Raw genomic sequence first — 18586 nt, 5'->3', positions numbered from 1 at the left:
TATATTCTTCCTAAGGTTTTTAGTTGTTCTGATTGCAGAGAGAGAGGCTTGCCATGCTTGATAGTGATGGGAGCAACAAGAAGCTAGTGTTGAAGCCAATTATACATTTTCAGACCTGGAGAATTGGTAATGGTTTGTGTTTTTAGTTTTGAAGGTTTCAAAGTGTTTTCTTTATCTTGCACCAGTGTTAATGCAATTACACATATAATCCTAAATGTAATTGCATTTCTGTTTTAATAGCTTTTTAATGTTCAGGTATTCTCTTCTTTGCTTTGGGAAACTGCCTTAATTTCATATCATTTGGTTATGCTGCTCAGGTGAGTTTCAAATAAGTTAACAAGGCATTAAGGTGCAATCAATAATGTCAGAAAACATGGTCTCATGGTTATTTATGAAGATAATGCTTCTTCTGGTTAAAGAGAAGTGTGCGTAATAAAAACTAAAATAAGTTTGTGTAGCTTTGCATGGTTTAAGCTGGCCATAAAGTTGGGTAGCGTCATGCCTGGTCAGGTTTGCTAGTGAAATGACTTAGTGGAGGCCTGATCTGGTGAAATACTTGGATGGACTAGATGCTGTGATTAGACACTGACTGAATCCAGTCATGTTTTGAACATTTACATTAGTACTGCATCGAGCATTTTGTTTTCATCGTTTTGTGTTTCATGGTTCACTTTATTATTTCAGGTCTTTATACATCTCTGATTTTATTTAGTAGAAACGTGGTTTTCAGCTGGTAGGCAAACCAGAATTTCATAATCTTCAGGACATATAGTGAATCCAAGATGGTGAATTGGGCCTTAGCTCAATGGCCACATGGTGGGGGGGGGGGGGGGGGGTTTGTGGAGGAGGGGTTTCTGGTATGAGGTGTTCAGGCTATGGTCTGTGGTTTTTGTATAAACAACATCCAAAAATGAAAAGTTGAATCATAGCTCGAAAATATGAAAGAAAGCAGTTTATTAGATTGAAACTGTCTTTTCTTCTTTATCAAGTCTCTGATGCATTTGTATAACAAAATCTGGGCTTTACTCTGCAGTCTCTTCTTGCTGCCCTGGGATCTGTACAGTTCGTGTCAAATATTGCATTCACATACTTTGTCTTGAATAAAACAGTGACCAGCAAGTATGGTGTTTTGGATTCATACCATTTCTCGTTTTTATTTTTAGTTTGAGCACAGTGTCAGTTGGCTTATTTGTGAGGTATGCAGTCTATCTAACATCAATTGTGATTGGTATTTTATCATACTTGTGTAAACAGGGTGCTGCTGGCAACTGCCTTCATTGTCTTTGGAAATATATTCCTTGTTGCTTTTGGAAACCATCAATCACCTGGTATAAGGCTTCAACTTGCCAGCCAATTATATATATGTTCTTTTAAGGGGAAAATCTGCATTGTTGCTGGATTTAATGCCCTTGGCTGCTGATTTACTTATCATTTTTCATTATATGAATTGTCGAAGTAGTGAGCAGAGAGAATAAGTTGCTCTGAGAAAAAAAGAATAAATTAATTATGCTTCACATTTTCCAAAGGAAACATTAGCAGAGATTAAAATTTTGTGCTATTATGTTTCTACAGTTTTTACACCAGAACAGTTGGCTGAGAAGTACAGCAACCTTGTATTTGTCTTCTACTGCTTGATTCTGGTGTCAGTTGTTTTAATCGGACACTATATTTACAGGTAAGAGTTTTAGGCTAAAAGTAATTTAAATGAGAGTGAGTGTAGTTAATGATTACATTTTCTATTAATTATTTTGCATGTACTTTCTTCTGATTCTTCAGTTACCCTTTTGACTGTTGGATCTGAAATGCAGGAGAGGAGAGCTTGCCTTTATTGCATCCGGACTTGACATTGGGCCATATTGGAACTTGTTGTTGCCACTTTCCTATGCTACCGTTTCTGGAGCTGTGGGTTCATGTTCAGTTTTGTTTGCAAAATCATTGTAAGTTGGTTGATGTGGGGTGCTCATACTTTCTGAAGCGTCTTTGACACAAGGTTTGGCCATTCAGTGAACCCATTGATTTTTCCTTCTTGTTCCCAGGTCTAATTTGTTGAGACTGACCATGGTTCACCACTATCATCTGCATAGTTGGTTCACCTATTCCATGTTCTTGTTATTTCTCAGTACAGCTGGGTTTTGGGTAATACTTTACTTTTATTATCAAATGGTTTGCAAGATTTTCCACTTAATCTAACACTATGAAACAGTTCATTTACCCATCTAATTGTAATTTATTGCTGTGTCCGCTCAGATGGCAAGGTTAAATGAAGGCTTGGCACTGTTCGATGCAATTCTTATTGTTCCAATGTTTCAGATTGCCTGGACATTCTTCTCTATTTCTACAGGATTTATTTACTTCCAAGAATATCAGGTCCTTTGTGTTGCATACTATTAGCTTCTTCATTGTATTTCTTGTCTCTTACTTTTTGAAAATCTTCTTCTCTGTATATGAGTATACTGTTTACAGGAATTGATTATGTAATCTGTAACAGGTCTTTGATATGTTACGAACAGTGATGTTCTTACTGGGCTTGACATTTGTTTTTGTTGGCATTTCCTTGCTAGCACCCGATGACTCAAAAGGTCTTTGAACTGCTACTTCATGTTATTATTTCACTTACTCTCTCTCTCTCTCTCTCTCTTCAAATTTCTTTGAATAAACAATTAAGCAGAGTGTTTATAGTATTGTTGAACAAGTTAATGATTAAACAATGCTCTGAACTGTCTCCTTGAGGACCTGTTTTGGAGCTTACTTCATTGAAATCTTTCAGGACTCGAGGCTAAAGGTTCCTCATCTTTAGCTGCTTCTATGCCCACAAGCATTGCAACTGATGTAAACAGGTAGTTTGGATGCTTTCCAATCTAATGGATTTCCAATCTAGGCAAAGTTGTATGTTTCTCAATTTGACTCTTGAAATGATATCAATATTAATTTTCAATAAGAAAATGATATTATTGTTTCATTTAAAGAAAAGATATCAATATCTTATGCTCATTTGTGGCTTCTGGTGTGTGTCCAGGCTGGTCAAACTCCCAAATGAAGAGACAGAAATTAAAGACTTGACATCATTCATGCAAGTAATGGCCATAAGGGTGTCAGCAATTGCAGGCAAAGCAAAGGTTGTTTGAGCTCAATATGTTTTTTTTTTGTTGTTCTTAACATTAATAGTCTTTAAATATTAACTTTACAAAAAAATATTTTTGTTGTAGATGGCCTGTGCACTATCTTTGGGACTGGGTGAGGATACAATCAGTGCATCTTCAGTTTTTGTGATGCCAATGGTGTCCTCAAGGATGACAGGTTTTAGAGGAGGTGCTCTTGATCGAGTGAAAATTTTCCCACTAAAGAGCACCAACTGGAGTAAGATCTCAATTGATGAGGGAAATCAAGATTTTCATGATACAAGGCTTTTACTTTCTCAGGATTGTGAGTAGAGGTAACAATAGATTATCATTCTCATTGAAGAACAAATCATTTTTGTGATTGTTTTCAAAACCTTGTATGTACAATGTATAGAGAACACGTATATTTGTACCATTTATGGCATCCTCATAGTGTTGAGATACCATTTTTTCATTTTTCGGGCTTGTACAATGTCATTTCTTAGGATATAATCCTATATTTGTGAGACATTTTTGATAAAATGAAAATAAATCTATAGGTTAGTTCAATTGCAGAAAAATGACTACCCCATTTCTGGATGCAATAAATGCATCATTGGTCATTTCCAATTATTCAATCTAGAGTTCTTTTCTTGTGGAATGCTACATTTTTTTTATGAAAAAGGATCTTGTACCATTCTACTTGTATATATCACCTCTTTTTCCACTTCGAGCAGTGGGAGAAAAGTATATAGACAGCTAGTGAATACTCAGCAAAAAATGGTTAAAGAATCTACTACCATACAATGGTAAAGTCATCTCAGCCTTCAAGATTATGAGGTCGCTGGCCCTATCAATTCTGGGACCAATTTATTACCTCCATGTGGGATGCCCTCTTTCAAAGTACCAGTCTTTTATGCTTTTGTTTGAAGGAATTACCTTGATATGAATGTGCTTTCTCTTGTGGAACAAAATATCATCCTTGCATACCTAAGATGCAGAACTCTTTAGATGCTACTTTTGGCACTCAATGGTGTGTCGGAAATTATTTTTAGTAAGTACAGGCCCTACTAGGAGGATGAATGGAGCTTGGCTCAAACCTGTACAGTAATGGGTACATACTCTTATCTCATGTCTTAAGGTTTTGAATTTGGTTCCTCATTTAGATAATTTGCTACATGACAGGCAGTAGTACTACCCCACGAAATGGGTTGTAATTTTGCAGGGTATGCCCCCATTGGGACACTTCAAATTAAACTTTGACGGAAGAGCGTTTGGTTGCCCGGGGCCGGCTGGATTTGGTGGAGTCATTCATGATGAGAAAGGGAATCTTCTTTTATCATACGCTGGACCGATTGGTATACCTGATTCAACCAGTGCTGAGCTACACGGGCTGTACAATGGGCTAAAACTCTTCAAGCAAAAGATGGAGGGCCCTCTCTGTGTTGAAGGCGATTCAAAAGTTGTTATCAATTGGTGTATGAATTCTTTGAAACCTCTTTGGCGGCATTGGGAATTATTTGAGGATATTTGTACTTTAGTTACCCAACTACATTGTAAATGGAATTATATTCCTAGATCTGCTAATCATTTAGCAGATAATCAGGTTAAACAAGGCGTTTCCCTCCAAGAGCTTGTTGTGGAGGAAGGCCTTCTTAGCTAGGTATGTATACTTTCCTCATCTTGCAATATATATTCACACCTTATTTCAATTTTTTTTGCAAGGTATGCTACACATCAGCAGTAAATTTACTTATTATAGGCGCCACGTAACTGAAGAGAAGTATATTTGATTTTGTAAGAAAATGTGGATTCAGGGGTATGTTGGTAATGACACATGTATTCATTGGTTACGAAGGTCATAGGATAATGATACATCAATCTTATTATGTTTCTGTTTAATTTTTGGCTTTATATGGTTGTCTCCAATTGACGTAGGTATTAAGGGAAATTTTGTCCCTTTGGTTGTCTTTTTCACCTAAGTAATATTGTTGAATTTCTGGAAAAGAGAAAAACTTCACTAACTTATAGTAATCTGAGTACATGAACCCCTATTTATAATAAAGGAAAATAGTAGAGTCTAATTACTATTAAACTACCCTTGTCCCAAGTACACCCAAAGTCTAACATTTAAAGATAAGTCCTAGCATAATTTGAAAAATAGGTGATTTGGGGACAAAATAGAAGAGAAAATGGATTTCTGGAAGAGGGTCAGCTTTGTTGCCTTGGAATCTGAGCCAGAAAGGCCTTTCCTGCTTTATAATCAGGGATTAAGTGAAAATTTACAAAAAGGACAAAAATGCCCTTCAATACTCAAAATTACATATTTCCTAAAATACATGTCTAAATTGAATGAAAATTTAACTAGAGATAGAATAAGACATTCTCTATCTAATAGCCATACTATAAGAGAAAAATTTAATATTGAAAATATAATAAATGACTAAAATACCCCTGAACTTGTATTTTAACACTTCCCCTCAAACTGGAGAGTAGATATCAAACAATCCCAGCTTGTCACTAAAGGATACATGCTCACGTCTCCCCAAAGGCTTAGTAAATATCTCCTAACTGGTATAAAGACTTTACATAAAGAGTTACTACCTTCCCCTGCATAACTGCATCTCTAATGAAGTGGTAGTCAACCTTTATTTGTTTCGTTTTCTCATGGAATACAGGGTTTCTGGCAATAAAAATGGCTGCTTGGTTATCACAATTTATAACCATAGGGTCAGGTGACATAAAACCAAACTCAAGAAGCACAAACTTAATTCACATAAGCTCACTAATTGTATGAACCATTGCTTGATACTCGACCTCTGCACTTGACCTAACCACAATTGTCTGTTTCTTACTTTTTCAACTTATTAGGTTGCCTCTAACAAAACAACAGTAGCCTGATATAGAATGTCTATTGATCTTACACCTAGCATAATCGGCATCAGAATACCTAAGTACATCAATTTTCCCATTATGAGTATATAGAAGACCTTTTCCTGGTGCACCGTTCAAGTACTTCAAAATCCTTTAAGCAGCTTCTAAACGGAATTTTTGAGGATTTTCCATGAACTGGCTCACAACTCCAACTACAAGTGAAATATTTGGCTTGGTAACTGTAACATAGATCAGTTTACCTACTAACCGTCGGTATCGAGTTTTATCCTTGAGTGTAGGACCCTGGGTGTCATGTAGATTATAATTAACTTCCATGGGGGTATCTATGGGCTTAGCACCTAATAAACCATACTCCTGTAACATATCCAATATATATTTTCTCTGAGAAAGAACAAAACCTCGCTTGCTATGAGCGACTTCAATGCCAAGGAACTATTTGAGAGACCCAAAATCCTTTATCTGAAAATGTGTGGCTAGATATTGTTTAACTTCTGTAATACCATCAAAATCATCACCAGATAACACAATGTCATCTACATAGACAACCAAAACCACCATACCATTCCTTTTAAGTAGGAACATAAAATGATCACAATGACTCCTATAAAACTCGAATTGTAGTACCACATCACTAAACTTTTCAAACAGGTCTGTGGACTCTGTTTAAGTCCATAAATAGCCTTCTGCAGCTTACACACCTTTTTTGCCTCCCCTTGAGCAACATACCCAGGAGGTTGCTCCATATACACTTCCTCATGTAGATCACCATATAAAAAGACATTTTTTACAATGAGTTGAAAGAGAGGCCAACCCTTATTAACAGTAATAAATATTAAGATACGTACCAAAGTAAGTCGGGCTACAGGAGAGAATGTCTCAAAGACATCAACTCCAAAAGTCTGCGTATACCCTTTCGCTACCAGCTGAACTTTGTACTGTTCAATAGAGCCATCAACATTATATTTGATAGTGTAAACCCAACGACACCCCACAATAGCTGCTCCTGCAGGTGGATCACATAGATGCCATGTTCCTTGAGACACCGAAGCACTCATCTCATCATCCATAACTTGTTTCCATTTTGGAGAGTACAAGGCTTCTTGCACTGAACGAGGTATATGGGAAGTAGACAATGACATAGCAAAGGACTTGAAGGATGGGGACAAAAAATCAAGTGACACATATTTGGATATCGGATGAGAAGTACAAGATCGTTTACCTTTTCATAAACTAAAAGGCAGGTCAAAATTAGAGACAAGTGGATCTGCAGGCAACGAGGAAACTGGTGGATCATGAGAAGAGAGTTCTGTAGAGGTAATTGCTGGAGGCACTACAGGAGTACGAGAGCGACGACTGTATACACGAAGACGCAATGAAGAACTCGATGATGCTGGTACATCCAAAACTGCAACATGAACAAGATTGTCTGAAGGATATTCAAGTGATACAGGAAGCTCAATAGATAATGAAAAATATGGAGTATGTTCAAAGAAGGTCACATCGGCTGACACATGTTTTTCGTCAAACAGGATCATAACATTTGTACCCTTGTTGTTGATGAGAATATCCCAAAAAAACACATTTGACAGACCGAGGTAACAACTTATTGACCGAAGTTCCAAGCATATGAACAAAATAGGTACATCCAAAAATACGAGGAACCACACCAAACAATTTAAAATTAGGTTTTAAAAGCTGAAGAGGAACTTGACAACTCAAAACAGATGAGGGCATGCGATTAACCAAGAAGCACGAAGTTAAAACCGCGTCTCCCCAAAAAGATTTAAGAACATCCATATGCAGTAATAGTGTCCTCGTGACCTCAAGGAGATGTCTATTTTTACGCTAAACCACCCCATTTTGGTGTGGTATATAAGGGCAGGATGTTTGATGGGTAATACCATAAGAAGCGCAAAATACTGAAAATTTATGGTTAAGATATTCCAAACCATTGTCAGTACGAAGTACATGAACACATGCACCAAATTGATTTTTTATTTAATTGAAAAAAATTGAGGAATACATTAAATACTTAAAATCATCAATGAACGACACAAAATACTTAAAACCAAATGGGCTAGGAACCCGACATGGACCCCATACATCAGAGTGGACTAATTCAAACAACTTGGTGCTTTGACTAAACTTTCTGGAAAACTAGAGCGGCGATGCTTTCCCAACTAACAGAATTCGTAATCAAATGAAATATTGGCTGGCAGAGAAGGAAATGACTGACACAACTTAGCTGGTGAGGGATGTCCCAAGCGCAAATGCCACAAGTAAGAAGAATCTGTAGTAACGAGAGTTACAACTCGAGAAACGGATACATCATCCAACATGTAGAACCCTCCCTTCTCATGTCCCGAACCGATCGTCCTCTTCGTATGCAAGTCCTGGAAAACACAAGAAATAGGATAAAAGGTTACTGAACAGTTTAAGGATTTAGTTATATGACTCACAAACAAGAGATTAATTGGAAACATTGGTACAAATAAAACATAATCTAAGGATATTTGTGGAGTAGTGCGAACTTTACCCTCCCCCTTGAATGGGAGAGGTGGATCAATCAGCTAAACTAATTCGACGATATGAATGAGATGGACTAATGGATTGAAATAGAGAGGGCATACTTGACATGTGTGTAGAGGCTCATGAATCAATGATCCAAGAGGGGAATGAGACACATTTAGTGTATTCATACTTGTACTAGTATAAGAGAAAAATGTAATATTGAAAATATAAGAAATGACCAAAATACCCCTGAACTTGTATTTTAACATAATTAAACAACCGAACATAAATAGAAGACTAACATAACTAAAACACCTTTAAATTGAGACTCTTCTGTAAGACCTCCTTCTATGAGACTTTTGTAAGACTCCACCATATTAACTTTGGCTCTGTGAGACTTTTTGCTATGAGAGTCATGTAAGAGCCTTCTATATCTTCTCTTCAACACTCCCCCCTCAAGCTGGAGTTTATAACTTCAGCTTGCAATGAAAATAATTTTTGGTCTTCAATTTTCTTTGCTGCAAGAAATTCTTCATAGATGCAAAAACTTCATCTTTTGTGCTCCCCCTTTCTTGAATATTTTGATCACATAAAAATTATCACAACATGTGGAAAAAAATACCTCTTTCTTGTACTTCTTCTTGTACTTCTCCCCCTCAAGTCTGGGATAAAAAGGATATAGAGACCCAGCTTGGACAAAACACAATATGGGAGAAGAAAATCACTCCTAGCAGTACGACAAAGCTCCATACACCAGTCAAAATGGTCATAGTCTGAAACACACTCCGGTCAATTTTAAAGGCGAAAAACTAGCCCAACTTTAGGGCTTAAAAAGAGACCACTCACTTTTTAAGGGTAGCTCAACTACAAATCATCTCTTGGGTGAAGAATAAAAGACTTAACTCAAGTTGGATGTTGGGCACACTCCTATACTTTTTAGGTACTGGGTCTAGGCATTGCTCTGAAGTGATTAAAATACCAGATGATAAACTGAAGAAATACTTGAGGAAAACAACTTCAACTGGAAGGATGCGACTATGTAATACTCATACTTCCAAAGTGACCTTTTTTTTTTGAAAAACTAGGGGATACTATAACTGTAGAACTTAATAAACTTGACCAAGTATAACTTTTTTTGGGGTGATCACAATTTTTCGGAGTTAACTATATGGAAGATATACAACCAAATAACAAAAACTTGAAAATGACATTGATGCAAGATATTGCATATCTTGAATGAGCACATCATGGAGTGATTAAGTTGGACCAAAAATCTTTGATTAGAAGACAAATTTGGCTAAAAAACTCGAATTTTAGGAGAAAAAGAAACTCAAATAACATCAATGTCTGAAGAGATAATAAGAGAGAAAATAGGGAAAAAGGAGAGATTTTCGGCAGAACTAACCTTTGATACTTCTGATATCAATATATCTGAAAATATAGCTCAAAATCACAAATGTTTTGTTGATAAAGAAACTAAACTCAAATATCTTTAATTTGATATCTTTCACATAAAAATATTTGTTCTTGAATCTTTTATGACTTCTTGATTCTTTTCATTCAGTCTCTTGACCCTTCCCGACTTCACTGGTAATATCCTTAAATATAGACCAGCTTGACATGAAAGTTTCTCCTTATGAAACTAGACTTCAATATCTTTCATCCAAGTATAACTTCTATTCATAAAATATACTTCTTTGGAGATAAAGAAGTTGATATATTTGGAGAATTTGTAATCTGGAGTACTCTTTTTTCTATGGCTAGTATGACCATTAACTATTCCAAGATCGATATCCCCCTATAGAAAACTCAGATTGAGAATTGATCGAATAGGTAAGAAAATAGACTTACAAATTTTTCTTTGGATATATAATTCTCCCTGTAAAGTCTTGTTAATGATGGCATAAGACGACTCAAAAGTTGAAGCTTTCTGTTGCTGCTTGAACCTCTCTTGTAGTTTGATCTTTGCTGTTTCAAATATCAATTTCTCTTTGTAGAAAACTCTAATTGCCAAAATTTGTTTTGAGTTGGAAAATAGAATCGAATATCTTTCCGTCAATATATAATGTGCTATATGAAAAGCTCAGTATGGAGGTGTGAATGCCAAGACACCAATGGGTATTGGAATTAAAAAGAGAAAAAAAAGATAACTATGAACCTAAACTACTAGAGATGATAGATCCTGATCTCATTATCTCTGTGGGTTAACCGAGTCAACTCACATAACCTGCTCTGATACCATGTTGAATTTTTGGAAAAGAGAAATTTTTTACTAACTTTTTGTAATATTGGTACATGAGCCCCTATTTATAATAGAGGAAAGTAGTAGAATCCAATTACAATTAAACTACCATTGTTCCAATTACTACAAAGTCTGATACTTAAAGATAAGTCCTAGCATAATTAAACAATTAAACATAAATAGAAGACTAATATAACTAAAACACCTTTAAACTGAGACTCTTCTGTGATACCTCCTTCTATGAGACTCTTATAAAACTCCACCATATTAATTCTAGCTCTGTGAGATTTCTTACTGTGAGAGTGATGTAAGAGTTATCTATTGTCAGAGCTAGGTGGTTCCGGTCCATTTGGGTTAGGTTCCGTCCACCTCTGGTCCACCTGGGTTAGGTACTTGACTTTCCGCACTTAACAGACTGGTCTGTTGGGTTGTATTGGCTAGGCGTTTGACATGGTATCTGTTGGGTTGTATTGGTTAGGTGTTTGACATGGTATCAGAGCTGGGCACCACGTTCCGTGTTCGAATCCCTGTGGAAGCGGTAGGGAATGGGAACGGTGGGTGTCTGAGCTAGGTGGTTCCGGTCCACCTGGGTTAGGTTCCATCCACCCCTGGTCCACCTGGGTTAGGTTCCGTCCACCCTTGGTCCACCTGGGTTAGGTATTTGGCTTTCCGCACTTAATAGACCGGTCTGTTGGGTTGTATTGGCTAGGCGTTTGACATCTATATCTTATCTTCAAAAAATATAATAAATAAATCAGGGATCAAAATACAATTTTACATGGTATTAGAGCAATAAAGTTTGTGCTTAGGAAGTTCTATACAATTTCTATTCTCCTTTTTTAAAAGCCAGTGACTTCTACTGGGAGGACTTCTACCACTATATATGCTACCAAGTTATTATGTGTTATTGTTCCCCCATAGGGTTTTCTCCCATCTAGTCCTAAACCTGGAGCAGATTTGGACTTGTCTAAGTCTGTTTGATGCTTTTGTAGCATAATTATTTGGAAGGATTGAACTGTTTTGGGTCTCAAATTGATTCTGATTGTAGTTGAAGTTTTGAATTTGGTTTTTAGGCTTTGTGACATACCTAAGGTTGATTTCCGCATGTGGGGCCCTCCTAAACTTGCACAAGTTGTGTGTTGCAAATTGAGTGTATTTTTGGACTAATATTGGTACGTTTGTTTATTGGCTGTTAGTGTATCTAGCAGTGGTCGAAATGACCGATGTTGGGGAGATTATTATTGCAATCAACCCCTCTGGAAATTCTGAGAGCAAAGCCTCTCATTCTATTCAAATTACTTCAGATTAAATGGGAAGAACTACTTGAATTGGTCTAAATTGGGTCCTTATGTTTTTGAAAGCCAAGAAAAAGCTTGAGTACCTTAAGGATGATCCTCCTAATCCTATGACAAGGACTGGGAGGCTAAAGATGTCGTATAATGACTTGGCTCATTAAAAGTATAGAACCTAGATTAGTGACCTGGTGATGAGTTATATGATTTGAATGCCAAATATTTTATCATGAGACTAAGTGACCTTTCACTAACTAAAATTTACTGAGATGTGAGGTGTCATGCAGGAAATTGATACATTCCATCTTTTTACTAAGATATAGAATAACTCTGAAAAAGAAGAATTAGATTCAAATAGCACTCTTCCTAGAAGGACTTGGACTGGAGTAGATGTAATCCGTGCTTAGATGTTGGCAGATGCTAAAGTAACCGCTCTTGAGAAGGGATTTAATTGTATTATTCAAGCTGAAAGAATAGTAGGGAATATATGTGAGAAGGAAACTAAGGCAAGTGAAGCTATAGCTCTTAATCTTAATTCTGCCCCAACTAGATTTGACATCCTAGAGGATGTGGTGTGGTGTGGAAGATGCCATGATCATGATTATTCAAATTGTTGTCATGGATGTGGTGATAGAGGTAATAGAAGATGTGTCCACTATCGAAGAAATAGTCATTTTTGTGAACAACTGTTGGGATAAATCTGAAAAGCATGGACTAATTCTAGTATAACTGAAGGTGAGAAAGTGTCCACTAATGAGATTCAAAGAGAAATTTTGCAATTTCAGCACTATTTTTTTTAAAAAAAGAGAAATTTTGTAGTTACTTCAGCGGTTGAGTCAATTGACATCCACATCATCATCCTCCACACTATGGGACACCGGATCTTCGTTAATTGTGATTGCCACCATATCAAATTCAAATATGATTGCATTACATGTCTCATCTAATCCCTGATGGATCACTGATTTCGGAGCATCCACACATGTTAGGTGTGCCCAGCTTGTTCTTGTCTGTATTTTCTTCACAATCATATTGAACTGTCACCTTAATCGATGGGTCCATCTCACAAGTTCAAGGTGAGGGTATTGTACAACCTACTCCATACATGTCATTATCCCATGTCTTGTTTGTTCCAAAAGGTTTTTAGTAATCTCTTGTCAATAAGTAATATTACTAAGTCTTTGAATTGTTCCATAACCATTTACCCTGCATCGTGTGTTCTTCATGATTTGTAGACGAAGAAAATGATTGGTTCTGGGTATGAGAAAAGTGACTCTATTTTTTGGATGCTATGTTTATTCCAAAGGTTGTGGCACTCTTAACAACCACTTCACCATATTTGTGGCACCTATGCTTGTGTCATCCATCTCTAGCTAAGTTACATCATTTCTTCCTTCTTGGCCGTCTAATCTATCATTCGACCGTAAATCGTGTTAGCTTGGAAAACATCATATAGCTAGTTTCCAGCCAGTACTAGATAAAGTCCCAACCTCTTTGAATTATTTTATTTTGATGTATGAGGCCCATGTTGAGTCCCAAGTATTTTTGGTTTCAAATACCTTGTGGCTTTTATAGATGATTTTAGTAGAGTAAAATGTGTACATCTCTCTTGGGGGAAATTAAAAGTCTTTAATGTACTTACAAAGTTTTTCAATGAAATAAAAACCAATTTGGGGTTTCTATTTGCATCTTTCTTAAAGATAATGGTCAGGAGTTTCTTAACCAAAAAGTCCAACACTTTTTGTGACTTGCATGGAATTATACATCAAACTTTGTATGTATACACCTTTCAATAAAATTGTATTGTTGAAAGAAAAAATAGGTATCTACTTGAGGTTGTCCACACATTATTTCAAATGGGGACATATTTGCATCCAAATATTAAAACCTCAATGCAGGGTTGTAAAGTTGCAAGATTCAAATAGAAGAAAGGAGAAGAGGGGGAGAAAAGAAAGAGACGAGAAAGTGAAAGTAGCTTTGGAGGCTGCGTTGGATGAGGGCTCAGAAATAAAGCCCTTTCCTTTTAATAATGTCACTTATGTAAAGTTTACTTTGAAAGGACATTTCTGCTCTTCATCACAAACACTCTCATAACTTCACAAATACAAATCAGAATTCAATGAAAGTTGAAAAACAGAATCCTAATATGAACTCTACTTTACTGTAACTTATAAGAGACATATGAGTATGTGAAATGACCAAAATAACCTTACTTTATTATTTTAACCCTCAAGCTTGGAGTAAATGTAAGATAACAGCTTATCACATTTCCAAGGGAGTGCTCGCTTGATTGTTGTCTTGTTTGCTGGAATAAAATCACATCCTTTTAAAAAGAAATTGTTTGGATGACTTCATATATGGAGTGACAACCTTCCCTTGAATGACGACATCTCTAATAAATGACAATTGGTCTCGATGTGTTTAGTCCTCTCGTGGAAGGCTGGATTACTAGTTATGAAAATAGTTGCTTGATTGTCACACTTCACAACCATAGGCTTGAAACCCAAACTCAACAATGACTGATTTCACCCACATAAGTGTCCTAACTATGTGAGCCATCACCCTATACTCTGATTTGGCGCTAGATCTAGCCATTATTGCTTGTTTTTTACTCTTCCAACTCACTAGGTTACCCCCAAAAAACCAACGGTATCCAACATCAGACCTCCTATCCATCTTGCACCTAGCATAGTTTGCATCAGCGTATCCCAACACATCAATCTTCTCATGAGGGGTATACAAAAGACCTCTTCTAGGAGCACCTTTCAAATACCTTAGAATCCTCTAAACAACTTGTAAGTGTATTTTCCTTAGGTTTTCTATGAAATGACTCACCACTCCCACTGCGATTGATATATCTGGCCTGGTAACAGTGACATAAATTAACTTACCCACTAGATATCTATATTGTGTCTTGCCCTTGTGCATAGGACTCTTGAGGATCATGAAGGTTAGCATTAATTTCCATAGGAGTATCCATTGGTCGTGCACCCAAGAGACTATACTCTTTCAACATATCTAAAACGTTCTTTCTCAGAGATATAACAACTCCTTGCTTATTTTGAGCCTCCTCAATACCTAGGAAATATTTCAATTTTCGTAAATCCCTTTATTTGAAAATATGTTGCCAAATATTTTTCTACTTGCTCGATTCCTTCAAGGTCACTTCCAGACAATACAATGTCATTTGTACATAATAGGAAAAATAATCTCAGACTTGTTTTTCAACAAAAACATAGAATGATCATAATGGCTCTTGTAAAACGCAAACTTGCTAGACACCAGTATTTCTTTTTTTGAGAGACTAATTTTGTTAATGTTTTTTTCTCTCTTGTTGTTTTTCAGAATGTTTTCTTGTTCCCTTTTTCTGTTTTTGTATCATGTTTATGGCAGGCCCTTGCTTTTGTAGCAAGAGCCTTGTGTCTCCCCTTTCTTAATGAATTCTCTTGCCAATTTTCAAAAAGAAGAAGTCCATCTATGATCTAAACTGAGTGCAAGGGCATGGTTCTATAAACTCAGCAAAATTATTATGTCATTTGGGTTTTGTTGGAGTCATTGTGACCTTTCCTTAATTATGGCAAAGAGATCATTTGGAGTTGTGGTTTTGGTAATTTATGTAGATGATATTTTGTTGTTGGGGAGCAATGAAAAAAAGGATAGAAGAAGTGAAAGAGTGTCTCAAGAGTTATATTCAGATATTGGAGTTGAGATCCCTTAGGTATTTCCTTGGCATTGAGGTAGCTAGAAGCAAGGCCAGCATTGTTTTCTCACAAGGAAAGTATGTGGCAAATATGTAACAAGAATATGGTATATTGGGGACAAAACCGGTTGAGACACCCATGTAAGTGAATCCAACTCTTCATGATGATGATAGTCTTGTTTTTCATGACAAGACTAGGTATCGATGACTCGTTGGTAAGATTATGTATGCAATCAAGACTAGATCAGATGTTGCCTTTGTTGTAAGTGCGGTGAGTTAGTTTATGGAGGATGTGAGAAAAGTTTATGGAGGATGTGAGAAAGGTTCATTTAGAGGCAGCCCGAGTGATCCTAAAATATCTAAAGGAAGCACCTGGAAAAAGCTTATTGTATAAACCACATGATCATTTGTAGGTTATGTCATTTCAAAAAAAATAAAAAAAATTGAAGGTTATGTGGTATTCTGATGCACAATATGCAAGGTCTATGTCATACAGGAAATCTACTACTAGATATTATGTACTTGTTGGAGGTAATTTAGTGAGTAAGAACATATTAAAAAAAAAATAGTGACTTAGAAGAGCAAAAAGCAGAATGCAGTGGCTCATTCAAATGCAGAGGTAGAATTAAGGGCTATGACTGATACAATTAGTGAACTTTTACCAGTAAGGTTTGTGTTGACTGAGATTGAGTTTTAGATTGATGGTCCTATGGGGATGAACAGTGATAATCAAGCTGCTATTTTTATTGTAAGCAATTTGGTATTCCATGGTAAGATTAAACACACTGAAGTGGATTACTACTTTGTTTGTGATATTGTGATGAGTGAATATATTGTTAGTTCCCGTGTGAAGTTTGTTAATTAGCTTGGAAATGTGTTCACCAGGCTTGGAAAGACATGAATTTAGTACCTTTTGTAACAAGTCAAGGCTTCTACACTCCAGCTTAAAAGGCAGTGCTGAAATATATGTATAGGGGCATTATAGTTATTTTACTGTGTATGTGTTACCCCTCCTAGGTCTGCTGTCTTTATGGTTTTTAGGCTGGTACTTTTTTTCAGAGAAATCTGGTATGTAGTTATTGTGTTATAAGGTTTTTAGGAGTGAGGGGTATTTTAGTCCATTTATTTAATACCTTTTAGTAAGTTAATAAAGAGGAGTTAGGGGTCGACTGCGCGATTATGGCCTCTAACGGCTGCTGCTGTTTCTTGTGCAACCTTCTCACAAACTTCTCTTCTTCTTTCTCCTCTCTTTTCTATTTCATAATCTTCAACTTCTTCAACTTGCATAATGTGTTTGACTCCTGAGAATCATTATCTGAGCAACTCCCGTCACAGATCTTTCAAGTTGAAATACCTTAAGGGAAAGTGGAATAGGTTGAACGGGGCACTTGAACTTTTGCATCTCCGTTTTGTTGTGGTTGTTTAAATTTGGAAAACAAATAAACTCTTTTTCTAAGGGTTAATGAATCAGAGAAACTGTTTTTATTCTGCTTTTGTCATGTGAAAGTTGTCATTAAAACTCTTAATCTTCAAGCTACAGGTGGGCACTTTCTGAAGACGATAAGTGGATGATATCTGTGGAAAGAAGAATAAAACTTTTAGTCACTTTATTCTCTTGCCTTTACCTGATTCCCATGTTGTCTGTCCTCCATGTCAGATTCTAATCACTTTTTTCATTCTTGTATGAGTTTATATTCATGAAAGTGAAGCATTGGGAGAAACGCGTGTGTAAAAGTCTGGTTGTATTTTACTTCTTCCGTTTTCTATTATGGATCTGATAATTCAAGTGCTTGACCTTCCTCCTGAGACAAACCAGGAGGACCTGATCAACTTCTTCATCTACTGTGGAAGCATCAATGATATCCGGATCCGAAAGTATGGATGCTTCTCTATCTCTCTCTTTGCCAACCTTTTGTAAATTGCATCTACTGATCTTCAGATGTCCTTCTGACTGTTTTACATTTTGTGCTTATGGACAGATACCGAGATAACTCTCAGGTGGCTTTTATTACTTTCAGGCAGCCTTATGCCCAGAAAATTGCTCTTCTGTTGGATGTAAGTGATGATTTCAACCCCTTGGAAGACTAGGCAGTCTGAAAGCCACAGAATGATCATAATTGCCATTTTGTGTCATTCATTTTAGTTTGATGGCCCAGTGCTTGTATACCTGTTGATTAAATAGTAATCTTAATAGCCTCTCTGCTTGGTACGTGGTAGGTGCACAAGGCCAGTAAAATATAATCTCATTCAAGAATGGGCTTTGTTTCATTTTGTGGTCAACTCGAAGTTCCATGCTATGCTATTCAGCTTTGATATCTTTGTGACTTGGGCCATCCTCAGGATGGTTAGTAAAAGGTTTTGCCCTCAATAAGTTCCTCAATCAGAAAGTTGTTTCAGATAATTTCTTATGACATCCAGTTTTCTTGTAATTTAGCACATCCTGGAAATATCTGAAGAAGACTTGACATCTGTGACATACTATTCCTCCAGCATTGCCTTTTCTGTTCTTAGAGTTACACTTTGGGGGGTTAGTCCACAATGAAGTGGAAATGAAGTGGAAAATTGAATTGAAGTGAGATGAATTGCTTCCACTTCAACTCATGTTTGGGTGTTAGTATAGACGAGTTCAAGTGGCTGGAAAACAGATCCCAGTGTTAGTGCCCCCAAATGAAAAATATGATATAAAAAAGAGAATAAGTAACATTTTATAATATACTTAAATAGAACATATACCTAAACATATAATTAACAAAAATAAGCGTGGTTACTACACTTATAAGTGATTTAACGTGTAGTATTAGAATATATTAATATCCTAATTAATGAAAAATTATATTATATTACTTAA

The 18586-nt window shown here is 36.3% G+C and overlaps 2 protein-coding genes across 8 annotated transcripts in view; one reads left to right on the top strand and one right to left on the bottom strand.

The window, feature by feature from the left end:
• Positions 1-18586, top strand: part of LOC137944054 (probable magnesium transporter NIPA8) — a 32766-nt gene that overhangs the window by 2169 nt on the left and 12011 nt on the right. For 4 of the 7 annotated variants that reach the window (XR_011110785.1, XR_011110784.1, XR_011110783.1 and 1 more), the window contains 15 exons: positions 39-126; positions 256-317; positions 1034-1119; positions 1255-1328; positions 1573-1675; positions 1809-1937; positions 2037-2136; positions 2248-2367; positions 2489-2579; positions 2768-2837; positions 3017-3116; positions 3207-4576; positions 4705-4761; positions 17555-17613; positions 17718-17793. Coding sequence is in view for 1 of the 7 variants with exons in the window: in XM_068789569.1 (XP_068645670.1) it covers positions 39-126; positions 256-317; positions 1034-1119; positions 1255-1328; positions 1573-1675; positions 1809-1937; positions 2037-2136; positions 2248-2367; positions 2489-2579; positions 2768-2837; positions 3017-3116; positions 3207-3431 (1248 nt within the window). In the remaining 6 variants the exon portion in view is untranslated. Of the gene's footprint in view, positions 1-38; positions 127-255; positions 318-1033; positions 1120-1254; positions 1329-1572; positions 1676-1808; positions 1938-2036; positions 2137-2247; positions 2368-2488; positions 2580-2767; positions 2838-3016; positions 3117-3206; positions 4872-17554; positions 17614-17717; positions 17794-17955; positions 18002-18586 lie in introns of those variants that run through there. The other 3 variants (XR_011110781.1, XR_011110782.1, XM_068789569.1) reach the window with 3 other exon arrangements.
• Positions 6126-7132, bottom strand: LOC137945285 (uncharacterized mitochondrial protein AtMg00820-like). The gene is made up of 2 exons (XM_068791103.1): positions 6839-7132; positions 6126-6347 (listed from the first exon to the last, which is right to left on the bottom strand). The coding sequence occupies exons 1-2, from the start codon at positions 7130-7132 to the stop codon at positions 6126-6128; spliced, it is 516 nt and encodes a 171-aa protein (XP_068647204.1).

The sequence above is a fragment of the Aristolochia californica genome, unplaced genomic scaffold, assembly GCF_029961685.1.
Source record: "Aristolochia californica isolate CCGP_79_NKW_82.1479 unplaced genomic scaffold, dmAriCali1.0.hap1 SCAF_1, whole genome shotgun sequence".
Taxonomy (NCBI): domain Eukaryota; kingdom Viridiplantae; phylum Streptophyta; class Magnoliopsida; order Piperales; family Aristolochiaceae; genus Aristolochia; species Aristolochia californica.
The sequence above is the reverse complement of the archived record's forward strand: the minus strand, read 5'-3'. Positions and strand labels throughout refer to the sequence as shown.